This window comes from Haliaeetus leucocephalus, unplaced genomic scaffold (assembly GCF_000737465.1).
Source record: "Haliaeetus leucocephalus isolate CR32 unplaced genomic scaffold, Haliaeetus_leucocephalus-4.0 Scaffold159, whole genome shotgun sequence".
In the NCBI taxonomy this organism is placed as follows: domain Eukaryota; kingdom Metazoa; phylum Chordata; class Aves; order Accipitriformes; family Accipitridae; genus Haliaeetus; species Haliaeetus leucocephalus.
Window position 1 is genome coordinate 791,069 of NW_010972595.1, and position 19,357 is coordinate 810,425.

General features: G+C 44.0%; 1 protein-coding gene across 1 annotated transcript in view; it reads right to left on the reverse strand.

The window, feature by feature from the left end:
- SH3BP5 (SH3-domain binding protein 5 (BTK-associated)) overlaps nt 1-19,357 on the reverse strand; it is a 54,171-nt gene that overhangs the window by 6,057 nt on the left and 28,757 nt on the right. The window contains exons 4-6 of the mRNA XM_010562374.1: nt 14,078-14,242; nt 5,839-5,969; nt 1,757-1,799 (exon numbers count right to left, since the gene is read on the reverse strand). Coding sequence (XP_010560676.1) covers nt 1,757-1,799; nt 5,839-5,969; nt 14,078-14,242 — 339 coding nt within the window. The remainder of the gene's footprint in view (nt 1-1,756; nt 1,800-5,838; nt 5,970-14,077; nt 14,243-19,357) is intronic.

Below are 19,357 nucleotides of genomic sequence, written 5' to 3' on the forward strand. Positions count from 1 at the left end.
GGGAGCCAGGGGCTAGGACTGCTTCTGGAGTGTGGTAATGGCCCCTGATTAAGCAAAGAGCAGGGGTCCCCCCATTAACATGCAGGATCTCTCGTTAACAAGAGTGCAGCTCTCAACAGTATGTCACTGCTTACCCCACAACCACCCCTAAGGGTTTGCTGGCAGCCCCTGCCTGCAGGGCACAGCATGGCTGTGGGTCGTCCCTAAAGGGGCTAAGCCTCACTCTCCTCTGAGCACCAAACCCATCACTTCTTGGTCACTAAATCTGCAGACCAGAAAGCCTCAAACCCCGACAACTGTAATACAGCAGTTTCTGTATCCCCACAAACCTCACTCTACAGCAAGGGCAAAAGTGTTGTACACCCTATGCCCCAAAGGTAAAACACTGCTTGGGTATCAACAGCTGTCTCAACTGTTTTATATTGTACATTAAAAGCAATCTGTGCTGTCTTTTGTATTAAATTTTACACAGCCACCTTCTTCAGGAGGGCACCAAGCAGCCGTCACGTAGAAGCAACAGGACCCCCAACAGCAGGCCTTCACCCATGGAGAAAAGGAGATTCCTCAAAAGATGCCTTTAGCCAGAAGGGATTATTGGGCTGGCACCCAGCCGAGGACGGGCAAGGCTTTGGCTCCACGCAGCGGCTGCCGACCACGGCTGCACAGGCAGGCGAGAGAGGAGCAGGAGGCAGCCCAAGCCCAGATCCTGGTAAGGAAAAGGTGCATGCCGGAGTCTCTGTGGCCTATAAAGAGCTGTTGCATGTCAGGCAGCCCAGCGAAGGGCTCACAAAGAAGATGTGGGATATACCGTGCATCTCAGGCAAGGAATGGGAATCTGCTTCTAGCTAGGCCCCTTCTGACCTAGCACCCTGCTGGAGCTTTCCTGCACCCATGGCCAACAGCGCAAAGCCACGTGCTCTACTTAGACCCTGTGCACATCCCACACGCCTACAGCACCAGCCACCACCCTTCAACTCAGAGGAGCCAGGCTCCCAGTTTTTCCGGGCCACATTCAGCAAAAGTCACTCAAATAGAAAGACAGCAAATCTTGCATTTGAATTTTTAGCACAACTTTGCTCTCCCACCCCTGGCCGCTCCAAGACTAAGGCTGTAATAGCAGGGATTACCATCCCATGCACAACTGCCATGCCCACCCTGGGGCCACTGTGCCCTGCAAGGTGTGCGCTGTGCCCAAGCACTGGCTAGACATTGTTGCACCACACAGAGTGCAGTGCGGAGATGCCAAAAAAACAAACAAACAAAAAAAGCCCTGGCAGCCTATCCAGCCACAAGGCCAAGGGCTTGACATCCCAATTCTGCCAAACCCAAAATCGGAAATTCACATGTGTGTGATATTTGAGTACTACAAGCAGGTTACTTGTTCTGTTAATTCACCCAACCAGCGAACAGAAAAGAGCATCCCAAGCACAGTTAGTCTGATGCATAAAACACGGGGGGGGGGACACGACCAAACCAAACCCCAGAGACTTCAGACTACAAAAAGCAAAGACAGTCAAACCGTATTTGTTTGGTTCCGGCAGTGAGCAGCAGGGTTTGAACACTTATTTCACACGAGGAAACAAAGCCTCTCTTAGTCTTTTATCTTTAAAATGTGCTTAGCAAATTGCTCAAGAGGTTTTGAATTGAATTGGTTTTGCACAGAAACACAACACAGTTGTTGGAGCACTTTAGATGTAATTTCAGTATTTACCGTAAGCAGTAGAGAGTTTCAGATGGATCCAAATTACATACGTACCTCTAGTTGGACATAGTACTTTGCCTTGAGTTCAAAATAAGGTCTGTGGAAAAACAAAGAACAATTGTTTACAATCACTGGAATTGAATGCAGAGTACTGGAGTGGGAGTTGCTCTCTTCATAGCATTAACATAGCTATTTTGTGTTTCACTGTAATTCCAAGAGACTATCTAGATGCTAGAACACCTACATGTGCTCTCAATGTCTCTTTTCCCCTCTAATATATCTATTTCTCATGGGTCTTTTGACCTAAATACAAATTGCAAAATTCCAGTTTTTGGAGTTGACAGCACAATTCCTACAGGCCTAGATTCTGCAAGATATTTAAATGCAATGTCCAGCTTTAGGGCATAGGCATCCTCTCTGTATCCATCTAATTTTAGAGCCCACAGCACATGTAAATTCCCCACAGAAGGTGAACCTTAGACTCCCCCATGTTCAGATGCGGGGGTGGAGGGGCAGTTCTTAGGTTTTTCAGTGGAGGAGAGAGGATGAAGGGAGGTCAGAGCATCACATGCAAAGGCACAGCACTTCCCACCAGTGGCCCATCAGGCATTTCCCTCCCGCTGCACTGCTCTCCAACAGTTTGCTTGGACACGGAAGACAGTGTCACACCTGGTCCATTTCTCACTATAGACAACAAAACTTTCTTACAAGGTTGCAGGAGGACAAGGGCACAGGAGGTACAGTACAAAGCCTAGAAAACACGTTCCAGCTTCGAAGTTTTGAATGAAGCCCACAAGCCAATATCATCCAATGTAATGCTGGGCAGCAAAAAAAGCTCCGATTTTTAGCAGGGCTCACTACACCCCCCTCCTCTCAGAAGCTCTCCTGGAAGGTATGGGAGAGAGAAACAATTAGATATGGTTTTATACGAAATGGAATGTGAACTACCCTTGCCATATTTCTACCCTGACAGCAAGCCTCTTCTGAGCTGTAAGTCCTACTGTAGCTACAATTTGGACTGTGCACCAGAACTCAGGAGTGTCAAACTGTGGCCTTCTGATCCTATATGCTTTGAAGGGTTGAATTCACTACAGTCATACACAAAATAACTGAGTCGCATTTCCCTAAGACTAGATTATTTTGCAGCTTCTGTGTTTTTAATCAACCCCCCTACCGCAACTAGGAGCGCACAGCCAAGTCTGCAGTTTCCAGTGACACTGATCCAGTCAAACTGCACCTCTGCCTTCCCTCGCTGGGGCACAACACAGCCAAAGTCTACACAGATGGACCTGCCAGGCACGGTAAAACACTGCAGTTAGGAGTCGGGATCCAACAGTTAAAGGACTCCTACAGACGTACCCCAAAGCAATGGGAGGGCAGAGATGCTGACAAAACGGCGTTGCAGGGAAATGTGCAGGGAAAACAGTGAAACCCACTCACCCCAAATGACCTGATTCTCTCTCTTCCTTACCCTGGTGCCAACTGGGAGGGAAGAACCAGGCTTGAGTCCTAACCTCCCATCAGCTTCCACAAGTCTGGGGGAAAAGTCCCCTTTCTATCAGTAAACAAGCACATGTGTGTTTGTGGGGTGTGGAAAAAAAAATATGCTGTGTATGTGCATATGTAAACACAAATACATACACATGCATATATGAGCAGGCATGTTTGCAGGTAACAGACAAGAAAGATGCCACCTGAGCCAGGAAAAGGATACCAACAGCCTGACATGTAGGAGCTCAAATGTAAGGACTCTTCCTCGCTCATGCCTAACACACAGCTGGGCATCTGACGCTAGCAGAAAGCAATGCACTGGCCAGGTAGGGACTCGCATCTCCTCAGGTTACTTCATTCTACTACATCCACAACCCTGTAACTATTGAAGCCTGGTCCATGACACAGCAGGGCTGGTGAATCTTTCTTCCACTGATGCAATCGGTGTCCTACATCATCAGTTGTCAACGTCCGTGACATTGCATAGTCGAGCAAAGTGCTTTTTAAGTAGATGACAGGAGGAGTGAAAGGCACTTTGCCTAAGTCACTGGAGCAGAAAGTGACTTCCAAAAACCAGCTAACACAGGCGAGTTCATTATCCTACAGCTCAGAGGCACTGAGCCAGAAGATCTGGTGACTGTTAAGAACATGCAGCCGTGTGCACATTCATAGCTTACAAGCAAGTAAGCACCCAGAAACAAAATTAAAAGCAAAGCCAAAATAAAACAATCCAATAATCATCAACATTTTACACAGCAAATCATCTAAATGACATTCCTCCTGACGGTCCCAGTCTTACTTTCAAATAGTAACACTTTAAGCATATTAATCCAGACTGAAGTGAGGAGCGAACACAAATAATTTTTTGCATGGAAAAGAGCAACTCATTCAGTATGTCTACCCACAAGTATATGGAGAGAGAGGATAGACAACATGGGCCTGAAAGGCCCAGGCGTTACAGCCAACCCTCCCGCACCACCCAGTTTGCTGGTGTTAAATCCTTCCTGAAAAACAGCTAGTAGCCAGTTACACCCTACAATACAAGCAGCTGCAAATTCAGCAGCCTCATTCCCCAGTTTTATGTAGCCACTTGATGGCACTTATGTTTTCAGCTCAGTTTCAGTTCTCCTTTACATGAAAATTGCAATGCTGAAAGAGGACTGTTGGATGTTTCCAACATCCCTATGTAGCATGACTTCAAAGACATCCACAATAAGCCTGTTCATGCCACTAGACATCTTCCACTTCAATACCAGGTTAGAATAATTGGCATTTCTGCGCACCCCTTATTAGGGGATCTCCAAAACACCCTACCTAGGTGGTTTATGCTGCAGTCAGCCCTGCTGTGAGACAAAAAGGAGTATATTGGGATCCTTCCACATACAAGTAAAAACCAGCTTGTCCTGAGGAGAATGCCAACACCCCTACAAGGGTAGTTTCAGCAAGGAAATGAAGACTCAGAAGGCAAATCACACAAGATGCAGCTGGGGCATCAGGCTCAGCACCATCATTGTTATAAAAAGCTATGTAGGATCCCAGTGACAACTTGTCAGGGTCTTTATTTTAAATCTTATTGTAAGGAGGGAACTCCTAGCAGCCAAACTGCTTCTCAGACATTGCTCTTCTCCAGAGGAATCTGTCATTTAGTGATCTGATGATGTTTTTCACAGTCCTTGTGCAGTGCTAGACAGACAGCATGCAGCTCATTCTATAAAGCCATGCTGCTACACTGTTTTAGCAAACATGCTTGAATCTTCCTTGAGAAGTGCTAATCCTTTCTTGAATTGAGCAAACACCAATCAAAATAGATTTTAGCTGACCAATTTCACCAAAAAGTAATTTTTAGATGGAGGGATTAAAAGCTAAATACAGCAAGCAGATTGTTTAGACAAGCTGCAGTCTGGAAATATAAAGAAAACAACTGTGAAATATAAAAAGGATTAAGAATTGGTTGTAAACAAGGCCAAAATTTAAACAGGTTCTGAACAAAAAGCTGTTTCAGCTTCTCTGCAACAGAGCAAAAGTGCACATCACAAATGCAGATACATTTATTAATGACACTTGCTGCTTAGCTATGCTCTCTGAAGTGTGTTTCCTTCCCCAAGAACAGCTCTCGGACACCTTTGCTACGGCAGCATTAGGAAGTAAACAAGTCTGATGTACAGCATGCTACCCTGACGCAGTCTCGCACCTTTCAGGTTTCTGTCACTTGCTTTGTTGCTCTCCTATCTAAAAATAAGAACTAAACCGCAAACACACCTAAACTGCAAAATATCCACACACAGAGCTCTGTGGTTCTGTAGGCAGCATCTATGTGAATCCCATGAGCCTGTTTCTCAAGTCACACGCCACCAAAGGGTTCAATGCACTAGAACAAGACTAAGAACATGCCCAGAAAAGGTTTCTTATCCCATTTAGTTCACCTGTCTGTTAATTCAGGTGCTTCAAAAGACACTTAGAAGGACAACAAAAGCAAGGACTAATACCAGTACCAGTTCTGCTGCGAGGCTGTCACATGCAGACAGATGCCCAAAGGGAGAGGTACAATGGGCAACACACTTTCACAAGTTCGAAAACCCGCACAGAATTGTTATCTCCCACAAACAAACTTCATCACTAAACTTGTCTCCAGGTGTAAAACCTACTTTGATTTATTGATGGCTCTTTTCAGCTTCTTCTCCAGCTGCTTCATCCTTCCCATGGCAGCATTGTATTTGGCTGCAGTCTCCTTGTGAACCAACTCACTTCTCGTTTTGGTCTGTTCTGCCTCCATGACCTTGAACAGGGAAAATACAGGTTGAGTGGCAAGACACAATGATCCATTTCTTATTATTTTAATGAACAGCAGCTTCATAATCTCTCCAACCAGCTCATGTCAGGAGAGTAAGGGTACAGAAAAAATTACTTTCAACGAACCTACTTAAAAGTCTTTTCCTGAAAGGAGCAGCAATATGTCAGATTTGCAAACACTGTGCTAGTTACGACAGAGGTGTTGCAGCTTCTTGCATAGTATCTCTTACGGGAAGTTCAGAAGAGCCTCAAATTTTGGGATCATCCATATTTAAACCCAGCGAGATATTCAGGAGCAGAGTGCTGCTAGCAGAAGCCACCCAGTCACATTTCACCACGTTACTTCTGTCCCCTCCTGCTTCTCCCGCAGGAGCCTGCCTTTCCCCGCAGGGACCCATCAGGCCGCTCAGCCCCTGGCTGCTGCGGTGCCCACGCTCAGGACACGGCTGAAAACCAGCCGCAGCCGTGGCAGGACTGAAATGCCATTCAGCTTGAATGACCAGGCACCAGAAACAGCCTGTCCGACCACGGCCGGCCTGTCTGCAGGCCAGGAAGCCGGCTTTTGTCTTAAAAAAAAAAAAAAAAAAGATCGACCAGCCTGAAATCACGGTTTGAAGACCAAAAATGCAGAGAGGCTCGAGCCCCGAGCTGACACCCCTACCACGCCGGGGGGAAGCTGTGCTGACGACCAGCCACGGTGCAGGCTGGCAGATGGTTAACACGCAGCAGTCCCAGGCCCAGCACGCGAGCTGGTCTCCACGGGCGGGCGGCAAGCCAGTCGGGCTGCAGCCCTGCACACAAGCGAGCAAATTCTTCAGGCAATCGTTCCTTCAAAGCTTTATAAACAAGCGCTCACGCCCGTGGCATTTTGCAGCGATTGGGAGTCTACAAAAGTAACAGGAAAAGTAAGTGTCCCCCCATTAGCTGGCTCTGCTGGTACCCCATAGTCACACTTTGCCAGTAATTAAATCCAGGGTAATTTTATTGCAAATTTGTGATGTCAGAAAATGTCGAAGTCAGAAAATGTTTTCTTTAATGCACTAGCAGTCAAGATCCAGAAAGGGAGGTAACTGATATGTTTAAAGTAAGAAAAGTGGTGACACCTCTCCATCGGTCAGGCAATGGGGAGAAAGCAGGCAGTTTTCAGGCTCCCCCTCCTGCAGCTACGAAGGTATCCATACAAAAAATGGCAGGACTTGATTTTCTCCAGTACTGGATTTCAAAATGTCTCAGCTGTGAAACCAACTACTCCACAACTTCATGCAAATTTGCTCCAACTGGCTCCCACCACCAGAACGCGCATCTGAGTTCTCAGCTCCAGAGAGAAAATTCAAGATATCTTGATTTTAAATAACCTCACCCACAAAGCTCTAATCTCTTGAAAGTGTCCTAGCCCTCACGCTGAACTGAACAGGGAGAAGAGTATGGTCAGCTTTGACTTGCTTGGAGTGCTGCTCCCTTCACGAAAACTCACATTGTCCTTTCTGACGCCTAAATGAAAGCGTGAAATTGCTACATGCCAAGGCTGAACTGCATCAGCATCAACTAGAAGCTCTTGCTGCCACAACTGGAGGCCATGTTTTGCTCTCCTGCACACACCACTTACTATTAAACAAAGAAGTTGCTACAGAACTTCAAACTACAAGAAAGAAAGATTTCCAAAGGCTCTTTTGATTAGATGTAAAATAATATACTCAACTCCAACACCCTTCAACTATTTTATATATAAATAGATATAAATAAGGCATCCACTGTCAAAAGAAGGTCAACCCCCCCCCAAAACTATCACATTCCTAATATCCTAATAGGCTCTCTCCTGCATCCTGAAAACAAGCTGCAGCCTCTTATCTTGAACAACTGTTCGAAAGCTAGGTTGATGCAATGACTTTCCGTAGCGAAATATGTCAGACAAGGCTGGTTTTAGCATGGAAGTGTCTTAAATTAAAATGCAGTCTCCAAAGTCTGCATAGAAGCTGGTTCACCGTCTTTGTAGCATGGCAAGGAAACTGCAATTTAAAAATGCCGGAAGCTACAAAATAACGGAGTGGCTGGAATTTGCCAACGCTCAATTAAATGTCAATCCCTCACATCCATTCCTGGGGTAATATTAGCATCAACTTTGATAACTGGGATGAACCACATGATAAGTACTAACAGCATCAGAGTCATAAAGCAGGTTAGGTGTCCAGTATCATGTTGATTTTGCACATCTTTCATATCAAACATCACAGAAATGCTCAGCCCTGCAGAACTGGGATTTGAGGATGACAGATCGTAAACACTTCAAAATATCTGACAAAATATGGGATTTGCTGCCAGGCATATATACCCACATTCACTACCCTTTCCAGAAAGAAAAAAAAAAAAAGTTGTATACTTCATCCTTTTGAGAAATCAGTGATGTAAGGAAAACCATCTCCCCCCACTCCCTTGTTTTCCTGTGGCTGCGAAATTTCTGCCATCGGACTCACATTACCCACACAAGCCTGCGGAGAGGCCAGAGACAGCCTGTCCCTTTCCCCAGGGACAGTGGCTCAAGGTGCATGCCCAAGGCTGAGGACAATACCGGGAAGGTTACGAGGTATCTCTGTGGAGGTCCATCACCTGCCAAGATGGATTTAAGCATTTCATTCAGACAAGAAGAAACAAAAAGATCATCCACCCCTTCACAAAAGCCAGATGGGCTTTAAATAGAGAAGCTGTCCACCAGGGCAGGTTGACAAAAACAGACTGCAAGCCATGCTGCCACCTCTACATCTGAGAGGTTCAATGCACAAGCAGCTAAGGAAACCCATCACCTTTTAAAAAGGTCTTAGAAATGACCAACAAGGCTTGTGTGGGAAAGAAGTACTTTTTATCAGATCTAATAATACGGTTGGGGAAAAAGCAGTCTTATACGGACTTGTAAACAAGCTTTTGGACACAGTTACCAAATAAGCTGTTCTGTTTAACAACAGTCACTGTGCTTCTACCACCAGCCTTGCCTTGTTGATGCTCCTAAGCCATCGCAGATGCAACAGCATCACTTAGAAAAAGGCAGAGATAAAAGTGAGGATGACACCTTTTCAAATCAAGACTGCTCAAGACACACCTCTCCTCCTTACATTGTACCTGCCATTCGTACCCTTGGGGACTCTTACACAAAAACATCCAGAGTGGGTGAACATCTAGGATGCCCACATATTCACTGGACACTTCTGTAGCCCACACCTGTTCTTAATTACTAGATCACCAATTCCAGGCAGAACTCATTCTCCCAAGTAGCACAGGCTACAACTTTGGGGAAAAAAAAACCAAAACAAAATCCCACAGGTATCAATCAATTCCTCTTCTCTCCTTCCCTACCCTCTACGTCCAATCCAGATGTCTGGGAAAGGAAGGTCGGTGTAGAATATATATTTTTAGTGAGTAAGTCTGTACAAGTAGCTTTGTTCCCCCCTAAAGATTTGCATGATCTAAAGTCAAAGATGGACTCCAGGCAAAATTTCAGTAATAACAACAGGTGCAAAAGAAAAATTTATCAGTTAAATTTAGCAAAGCTGAGCATCTAAGCCAGAGAATTACTTTGGACAACTGTTTCTTTCTCAAAAAATTAAATTGTTGCCTCTTCTAGAGGAAGAATTAGAAATAAAAGAGGTAAGAGACAATGCAAAATCAGTAAACCAGGAGGACAGAATCAACAATACAAGGGATTGCATTTAACCCCTGCATTTCCAGGGTGAAGTGACAGAGAGATTAGGGCAGGGAAGAATGTGGGTATGTTTGTTGTTTCTTTTCACAGACTTTTCTTCCCCCCCCCCCTTTTCCTCCAAGTATTTCTATCTGCAGGAAGTATCTCTTCTCTCTACATCGTGAAAGCACCCACGCATTTTACACTGACAGATGGTACTTCATGGTGTAATATCAAAGGGAGCTTCACAAACCGGATTAAACCAAGAGGGAGTATGCCTCCTCCCTCTTCACTCTCCCCTCATCCCTTCCCTTTTTAAAATGTCTCAGGATCAAGAGCCAAAACATTTCTTCTCCCTGCCAGAATTTATGCACTGAACATATCTCAGGAAAGACTGTAAAAGCAGAACCTTTTTAAGACTGCAGATTGCATCGGGAATTAGAAATTAGCAATTTCTCTTGAAATTCACAAAGGAACTTCCTTTCTGCTCCAGCTTGTCTCAAACTTGAGGTAACGCATCTGTCAGCACTTTCCTTTTGTACACATTTGTTAATGATTTTCAACAGGAGTATAGATGTGAAGACCTCTCCTTCATCCCGTCAAAGTTCTCCATCCTTTGGCCCTTTTATAGCCCTGCTCTCTGCACCCCAAACTGCAGCATTATAACTCAAGGTACTAACAGATAGGCAACACACTTCCACTTCCCCAAAACATTTTCTCCAAATTTTAGAGACGAACTGCAGTTACGAAAAACCTGGTAAGCCAATGACTAACAGTGAACAGCACTTCTTCTTCTCCAGGCAGGTTAAGAGCTCATCAAACCTGTCTACGTGCAAGCTAAGTGACTACATTTCCATTATAATCAACAGAGAATTCATCTTACAATGAACTTGCCCCTCTGGTCACATGAATTGTTCTCCAGATACCGTCGTCAACTTATTGATCAGTCCTCCTTTGACTATAACAGAAGTTTAGGCAAGTAACTGGGACACACAAAGTAATGTTCTAGACACCTGAAACTGATGAGCTAAATCTCAGCCTAAGTGTCATTACACTGATCTAAGATCTGTGGAGAAATGGACATCTAGAAAGAAAAAACACACAGGACTTTACCCCAAAATACACATCAAGTTAAGAGTAGAAATGGGTAAAGCAGCTGCCTGACTGGCAGGATAGCATCACAGTCACTAGTGGTCATCACACAGATCAAGCACAGACATTTACAGGGATTAGTTGCATCTTCACACGCAGGCAGGCATCCAGCTCCTATTTAGGCACCCAGCTTCCTTTGAAACAGCTCAAACTGCCAGGTGAAAAAAAAATTGCTGAGTGACAGCCTGTACTCCCTGTACCTGTTCATGCCGGTCCTGTCTGCTCCGCAAATAAAAACCATCTTCCAGATGTTACACTTCCAGCCCACCCAGGATAAGCAAAATTTCAGTAACTCTCCTATTTCTCATCAGTTTAATTATATGATTTTCTATATCAGTGGCTACAAAAGCCTTGTTTACAGTAACCCATTAGACTGTCACATTAAAAATACTGTTAATAGCTTTTTAGTCTATGAAAAAATGAAAAAGCAATTATAACATGCAACCCTTATCTCCATTTCCTCCCAGTGAGGGTCTGCAAACAGCATTTCCTGTTTGGTACTCTGGAACCCAAGTCTTTGTCCACATCCATTGAGTCAAGTGCAAAAGTAACCTGGCAGTATTTCCATATATGCCTGTATAAAAAAAAACCACAAATGTCTCATTTGTTCTTTTGCCTACCCTCTTCCTTTATGCTCTCTGTTTGCATTGTTTGTCAGCTACCAAGCTGCTACAGGGCTCGGGTTTTGTTCCAAATTTCAGATTAATTCAATAAAGCCTGCTGCCTCTGCCTGTGAATAGCAAATAAAACCACCTTTACTCTTGCCTGACATTTCTATCAATAGAGAAACAAATTAATTAGTAGCCCACTTCTAACATTTGGCACAGAGGTGCTTTCCTGCATTTGATTCATTGCTGTACAAGGCCCAGTACAACTGCCATTTATAGATTCATGAAAAAAGCTAACAAATCCAAACAACTAGAGTGCAAAAAACTTTTTTCTGAGAGTGATTTTGTATGTGGAAGGAAGTAGAGGAATTCTGTTTCTTAACCCTCAGCCTTTACCCTCAGAAACAGTTTTTGCCATTAGCAATTTCTAATGTAATTAGCAGTTTAACTATCTGAGTTAACAGCAACACAGTGGCAGTCAAGGAGAACTTTTGTTCTAGTAGATCTCATCCTCCAACCTGTTTTAATTCATAGTTTCGTAGGGAATTATGATGTTTTCTGCTCCTCGAGGTCCCAGTTATTCTGTTTACCTCACTGAACACTGAGCACTTCACTAATTGCATGCACTGAAACCAAGGAATTATTCACTCTGCTCCTAAAGAAGTTATAAAACTCAGCCAAGCACCCCAAACAAACTAATGCTGGGTCTGTTCAGTCAGGACTTCCAACAGCATTTTCACTCTTCTTGGCCCTGGCCCTAGCCTTAAGGCCTCCAGTCTGGCCAATGAAAATCACGAGACAAACTTCCACGTAACTCTTTCAAAACCTGCTGTACCCTGAAAAGGTGCAGATGGGTGCTTTCTGGGAACTGAGCTTACCCAGACTATTTTAAGCACCAGGAAGAGTTGGGTAACACGCTTCCCATTCAAGGAGCCATCAGCTGCTCTATACAATCCAGTCTGTGCCTAGGAGATTTTATAACGGTGGTAAACAAACCTAAGGTTCCTATTTACGGTTCTGCTGTAACCATCAGAGACATTATGGTTTGAATCAGTTCTCCGACACGCAGATATGCTGCACCCAGTGATGGTACATATCAACATCACCAGCATGACTCCACCAAACACTGTCAGCAGCCATCTTCTGCTCTAAACCACTGGGTTTGCCCATCTCAGGTGTACTCCTCTCACAGACTGTCAGGGAAGGATTAAGGGTTGTAGAAGGACACAGCGATCCCCTTGAAATAGCCAAGGAAAAGAGGAATCCATCGGAACTCTCAAAATTGCTAGCATTTCTTTCCTCACCCACCCCACCCCAAGTTTTCATTATGCCAGCTAGAGAGAGGCAGCTGGTACATGGTTGCTCTCATTCTCCACCAGATCTCAGCAGTTCAGCAGTCAGGAGCTCTAAGCAACTCCTTAGATGCTTCCAGTTTTCTCCCCTGTCTATTCTGAGAATCAAAAATTGTGTATGCATTTCTGGACTTTGCTCATATTAAGCAGGGATAACAACTAGGGAAAACGACAGCTGCTGCTGTCCTGGCACACACCCACTGCAAAGGTGGGGCTCCCTTCAGAAACACACAGAGGTTAACAGATCTGCAAATACCTAATGATAACAGGGACAATAACAAAAACAATACCCTGGAGTTTGTTTTCTCTTTTTTAACATATACCAGGTTTTCCATCCCTCCCCTACACACAGCCAACATCCTCTTTGTACCCTGTTTCTTCATCAGGCAGCTGGTTTTTACAATTCACTTTGAATTAGAGGCTTTTCTTATAACTGAGAAGCTTCTGCAACAGAACAGTGCTACTGCATTGAGGACTGCAAGGCAACACGAACATTGTATGGCAAGCTAGCATATTTGGAATAGCAAGTTTAGCTTCACTGCCGTATTAAGGGAACTCTGACAGAACAAAGGTTTTTAACTTCTATTTTTGGTTCTTTCATGTTTAAAAAAACCCACCTTTCTGCCTTTTTTTTTTTAAACAGGAAAAAAAAAGACACAGCAAATGACAGGAAAATTCTTCTTGACAGCTGCTAAAATGAATACCACCTTTCATTGTTAGACAGTGCATCTCTTCTGTAGATTTAAAAAGACTTTACAAAGGAGGTAAGACCTTGTATTAATTTGAAAGTTAATTCAGGATAGAGCAGTGTGCAAGCTTAAAATGCAGCACACATTTTTGAGTAATTCTACATTCAAATACATGTTTCCAAAGCGAAATGCCTTGTTCAACTGACTCCATACTAAGAACAGGTTATACTAAAATTGGAACATGTCCCTGTTTTTCCAGAGTAAGAGTTTCCATAACATGTGTATTCAGGAACAGCCATCCCTGTGCAATTATTCTGGCATAACTCCAAATGCAGATATGCCTTAAGACATTGTTTATCCCTATTACATAGGTGGTAACTTTTTTCTTCTTTAGATCTATTCCACTAGCTACTAGCACAGCCAGATAGAACTATAGTTTTCCCAGTTGTAGCCTAAGGCCCAAATAATTTAACCTTAGGCTTTGTAATTTTCTGTAGCTTCATTTCCTACATGTCATTTATCTGGAGCAATACAAAAATTTGGTCTTTCAGAAAGTAGGCCTCATACACCACAGGAGAACACAAAATATGAAAAAGACAGATGCTGGGGCAAGTTTGTATTACCCTCTGAGTAGCATGGTTGAGCATCTCTTGCCAGGCAGAGTCAAACTGACGTTTGTCATCTTCCAGTAGCCTCTGCTCAGCAAGTGAAATGGTCTCTTTCGCAGCACGCAGCACTTCAGTGGCCCTCTGAAAATCCTGAGTCGCCCTCTGAGCTTCCAGCTGTGCCTAAAAAAGAGAAGCTGGGATCAGAGACAAAGGAACCCTCACGGTCACATTTAGAAGATCTACCACACTAATCCCGGGACTTTAAAAACACCACACCAGCATTACTGTTTCCCAACCTTTTACTTGGAAGTGACACATATCTCCTCGCTGGAGTAAGTCCTGCTAAGACAGCAGTTCCCACCCAAACAGGTAATTTGCAAAGAACTGTCTCATGGTGTTTGTAATCAAAAAACGCACAGCTGATGGCCTACAAATAAGCACCTGGCTGAGAGATAAATACCTTACGAGGTAGGTTTAAATCACCGACAAACATAACAAAAGAAAACGCAATAGCAAACTTGTAGCATGTCAAGAATTCATTAAGAATGGCACTCCTCGAGTTTAGTCAGGGTGGATTTTTATCTGGTGCACCATTAATCATGCTGAGAAAATGTTTTGGAAGTATTACATTGCTCTAAAGCATAAACAAGTTTTCTGAGAAGGTGGCTGCTAATTCTGTGGACATTCTTCTACTTTGTTATTTATTGCTGGGACAGAACTGGTGTAGCAAGTCCCCAGTACAGAGACACTGAGGTAACCAAGGAAATTAGCAATGCATGTGAAACACAGATAAAGGCCCTGCTATGTCCTTTGGAAACTGCTGCTTCTTTTCAGCAAAATAACACAAAGTCTGAGCTTGAAGGAAGCACTGGCAAGTGTCTGCATGAAAGCAGCGGAGAAAAGAGTCTTCTGATGAACTATATGGTTCTTGCTGTGAGAGCAAAGACTCCTCCCAAACAATATACAACCTTCCCAGCCAAGCAAGCACAGGTTAAAGCCATCTAATCAATGGGCTGTGATCTCTTTTTTCTGGACCAAGAAAAATTCTCCAAGACATTGCATTTACAGACCACCCTCACCTCTCCTGAAGGCTGTAACAAGGTTCTCACCATATCCAAATCCCACTCTGAACAGTCCTCAAGTAAAATGCTCACATCCCATCTTGCTGGCTGGAGCCACCTCCGTTTTTCACACCTGAGCATCAGCCCTCCAGGGTCCCTAACACAGCAGCAAGCCCTTGCCTGTTCAGCCCAAAAAGGGAGAGCAGCCAATAAAGCAGAAATAATGCCAGGCATACTGCAGGTTTCAGTGGTACCATGGTGACAAAAGCCATCACAGAGTTCAGCAGTCTTGCAGTGTTGCACTTTAGTACCATTGACAAGTCTTAAATGTTCAAAATAGGTGACTCTACAACAAATAGACATAGAATATCCATAAACAAATTACTGGTGTTGGCTGAGTTTTGGTTGGTTGGTTGGTTGGGATTTTTTTGTTTGTTTGTTGTGGTTTGGGTTTTGGGGAGGAGTTTTTAAGATAGAGATGTCCTCTCTTTTTATAGTTATCACTGAATGACTAGCAATTTTAACATTCAGGCTTTCAAACATGCAGGTTTCACACTGTTTTCCTTCATCAGAAATTTTTTTATTTCTGAAGCTTTTGTGTTCATTTGCTGTCTCTTAATTGTATCAGCACTTTACTGCTCTAGAGCCCTTTTGAGGTTGATGCACAAATACCTTGTTTAGCTCAAAAGTAAAATCTTTACCTGAACTTTTCTATGTTATATATTTCATAAATTTCTATCTATAGGAGTATTTCTGAGCTGTTTTGCACTGAAACACCGCCCTTCAAATGTAAGCTTCACATTCAATTAATTGAATATCCAGCACTGTCAAGACAGTTTTTGTTTACGCTTCAGTGATTTAAAAAAAATTAATTACCCAGTTTATACCTATGGGAAATGTCTTTGACAAGACACGACTGACAGAACAAAATAACAAATAAAACTTTACATGTCATGATATACAGAGAAGGAGTCTGAGGCTGAAACGGGAAAGGACTCTGACATACAGAATACTAAATTGAGGAAGATGAAGTCTTATGAATAAAGGAAGAGGTTTTAGTGTGAAGAAGCAGTGGTCATCTGGGAAGTGGCTAAAAATCCCTGATACAAAATGGGAAATAAGTAGAACAATGGTGCATTTTTCCAGCAAAGAAGCTGGCTATGCCTCCTCAACAACAGCTGTATCAAATACTTGAGACACCACAGTTATTTGTAAAGGTAATGGGAAAAACCCTTCCCTCCCTGCCCCATGGCAGGGGAGACAGACTCCTAATTTAAACAGAAGTCTCAAAAGGAAATAAAGCACACTAAGTTTCCCTCACAATGTCCTGAAATAGCAGCAAGCCCTTCTTACTTCCTCCTATCACACAAAGGGGCACTTCACTCCAGAGTGACCGTGGAAAAATAGGAGTTACATGTCAGAAGTCCTTCAGCTACTAGCTGGGGAGGGAAATCAAAGTCATCACAATCAGTGCAGTAACTTCCTTCCAGCCAAAGTCCCGGATGCACTTCCTTCTGAAGTGGCTGCTGGCATTTTCCACAGAAGAGAAATTCCTCTAACCATGCCCTTTGCTGCTTTCAGGCAACTTACAACACACCACCCTGCCTAAAGCCTTTGTGAAGAGCCAGGGCATTAAAGTGTTAATTTCCATGCAGGACTGCACATCCCTTTGCAGAGCTTTGAGCCAATATTAGTGGATGAACGGCATGCTGGTGTAAATTCAACGTTAATACGGTCTCTTAGAAAGTCAAAGAAAAAAACCCATACATTACATCTCCTCACCACCCCAGTCACCAGCTGCCTGTTTCAAATGTATTAACACATTTTATAAATTCAGAATAAGCCTGGCTAAAGAGTATTCTGATTTAGCCACTAACTGACCTAAACCATGGTATCCACCAGGCACAGGAAAGCCACCTGAGGATGTTTAAACAAGGTTCAACCTAAGCTTCCAACAAAGGACAGAGCGAGAAGCCCAAATCTTAGTCCTGAAAATATCCTCTGCTGAATTCTCCGAAAATTCACAAGTTTTTATTTTTTCTTCCACTAAGTTTGACGTATGCTAGTAAAGGGATCAAATGCAAATAAAGACCGAAAGTTTTCCATTAAAATAGTTTGAGATGGGATTTTTAAAAGTGAAATAAAATCCAAGACTCCAGTAAGAGCCACACCAAGTACTGCAGAACAGTGCTGAGAATGTTGGGAGGAAGAGCAGGACTGATATTCATGGAAGACCCTATGAGAGACAGCCAGGTCCCAATAACTTCCAGGCAATAAGGCTGTCAAAGCCTAGCCCCAGTGAAGGCTTCAGCTCCACGGCTGCCCTGCTGCAGCAGTGGGCCTGCCCGTGCAAGAAACAACTTACAAACACAGGAAAACAGACTGGCAACCTATTCCTAGCACAGGCAGAACTGCACCAGCAAGTAACTGCTTTCGAAACTCTACTAAAACCAGATCCCAGGGGGAATGCGAACACAGAAGTACAGTTTTCTCACTGTAACTGCATCAGCACTTGAAAGTTTCTGTTGGCACAGATACCTGGGGCAGGGATCAACACATCTAAGCCAGCAAAAAAGTCTGCAGAGCATTAGGAGCTCAGTTACTAAATCCCCATGGAAAACAACATTCATTTCAGCTTGCAGTACTAGTAGCTCCTCTGATGAAGCCTCTAAAGCACAATTGGCTGCACAGCGGAAAAATGTTCTCTATGGTAAGAAAACCAGAAGCTAAATTTACAGTTCAGCTAGATTTCTACTTGCACCTGGACCTGTAGGACACTGACAGCTGAAGCTGTTAACAGGCAGGCCCATAACTCTGGCCACATTCAGCTTTATGCCCCGTTAACTGTGTGGGCAAATGGAAAACTGAAACAAAACCGTTCTCTCGCAGCTGCATTTGTTAAATGCTACTCTGCAATGGCCATTTGGAAACACTGTTTTGGAACACACAATGCTTTTTGGTTTAAGCAAAAGAGTTAGTCCAAATAGCAATTTAGCTTCAACAGTTAGCTGAAGTCAGTCTACAGTCTTTTATTTTAAGCAACTCACTGAAAGCCTGGGAAAGAAAAAAGCCAAATACTAGAGTAAAGAATGAGACATTAGTCATCAGAGAAACATCAACAGGTTTGTGGTTTTGCCAATGTGAGGAAGGATACTCAAAACACTTAGTTAGTACAGTTACTCAATAATTAGCTTTCATTTAAAACTCCCTCCAGCACATACAAGTAGTTCTGCACCATCACCGACAGATTGCTCTTGCACTCTTCAGTCTCAAGCCTGCAGGTCACTCAGTTTGATGAAGGAGATTGTAGCCATGTTCTTCATGTGCTTTTAAAACCACAGAGAACAACAGGAGCTCACGTCTCCATCCAACCTCCTGACACTGTGTATGAACTTCATTTTAGACAGCGCTTGTTTCTCTCAAAAGACCAGAATTCAAAGTTCAAATGAACAGCTGAAAACTAGGTTATTTTGCTTTCACGCACAAACTGGTGTTCGAGTTGAGAAAGGTTTAGCCCTGGGGTAGCAGGAGGGAAAATGTACTAGGGGTGAGGACAAAAATCTCCGAGGGAGGTTGGAGGCAAGTGGGCTGTCAACTTTCTGCCTATCACCCACATTGCTGGTGCTTGATGGAGTCTATCTGATATAAAAGTGAGCATCTCTTTCAAAAGAGTCAGGAGCTAGGCCAGTGAAACCCTTTACTGAAAACAAGGAAGCCTCGACACCTTGGGAACTGGGGAACCTGTGCCCCAGCTCCCACTGCCGCAGTGACTGGGAGCTCCTTGTGCCTCATCATCAGTGCTTTCTGCCAGGAAACTCAGCTGAACGTCTTCACCACTGCAGACCCTTCCCCTGTTAGAGTAAAATATAAAATAGGACCCCTTGAGAAACGCAATTAAGCGGCCACAGAGATCTCAGCTAAGGAGAATCTCACCGTCACAGCAGTCTGTCGCACGCCACCTGCGCAGACCACCAACTCTTTCTGCCACTGTGTTCATCCCTCCACTTCAACTCAATACTCCACAAGCGACCCGCTACAACCGAGCCTCCCACAGCAGTAAATCCCCCCCCGAAAACAAGCAGCACGCCCAAGAGTCCTGCGCTGCCCACCCAGCCCCCTCCTCTCTACCTCTCCTCATGGCTGAGAGCTTTCTCTTCGCCGCTATCCACCCCGCTGCTCTTCCGCACAGGCGATCTCCTCTCATCAGATCACCTGCCGCTGATCTCCCTGGCTC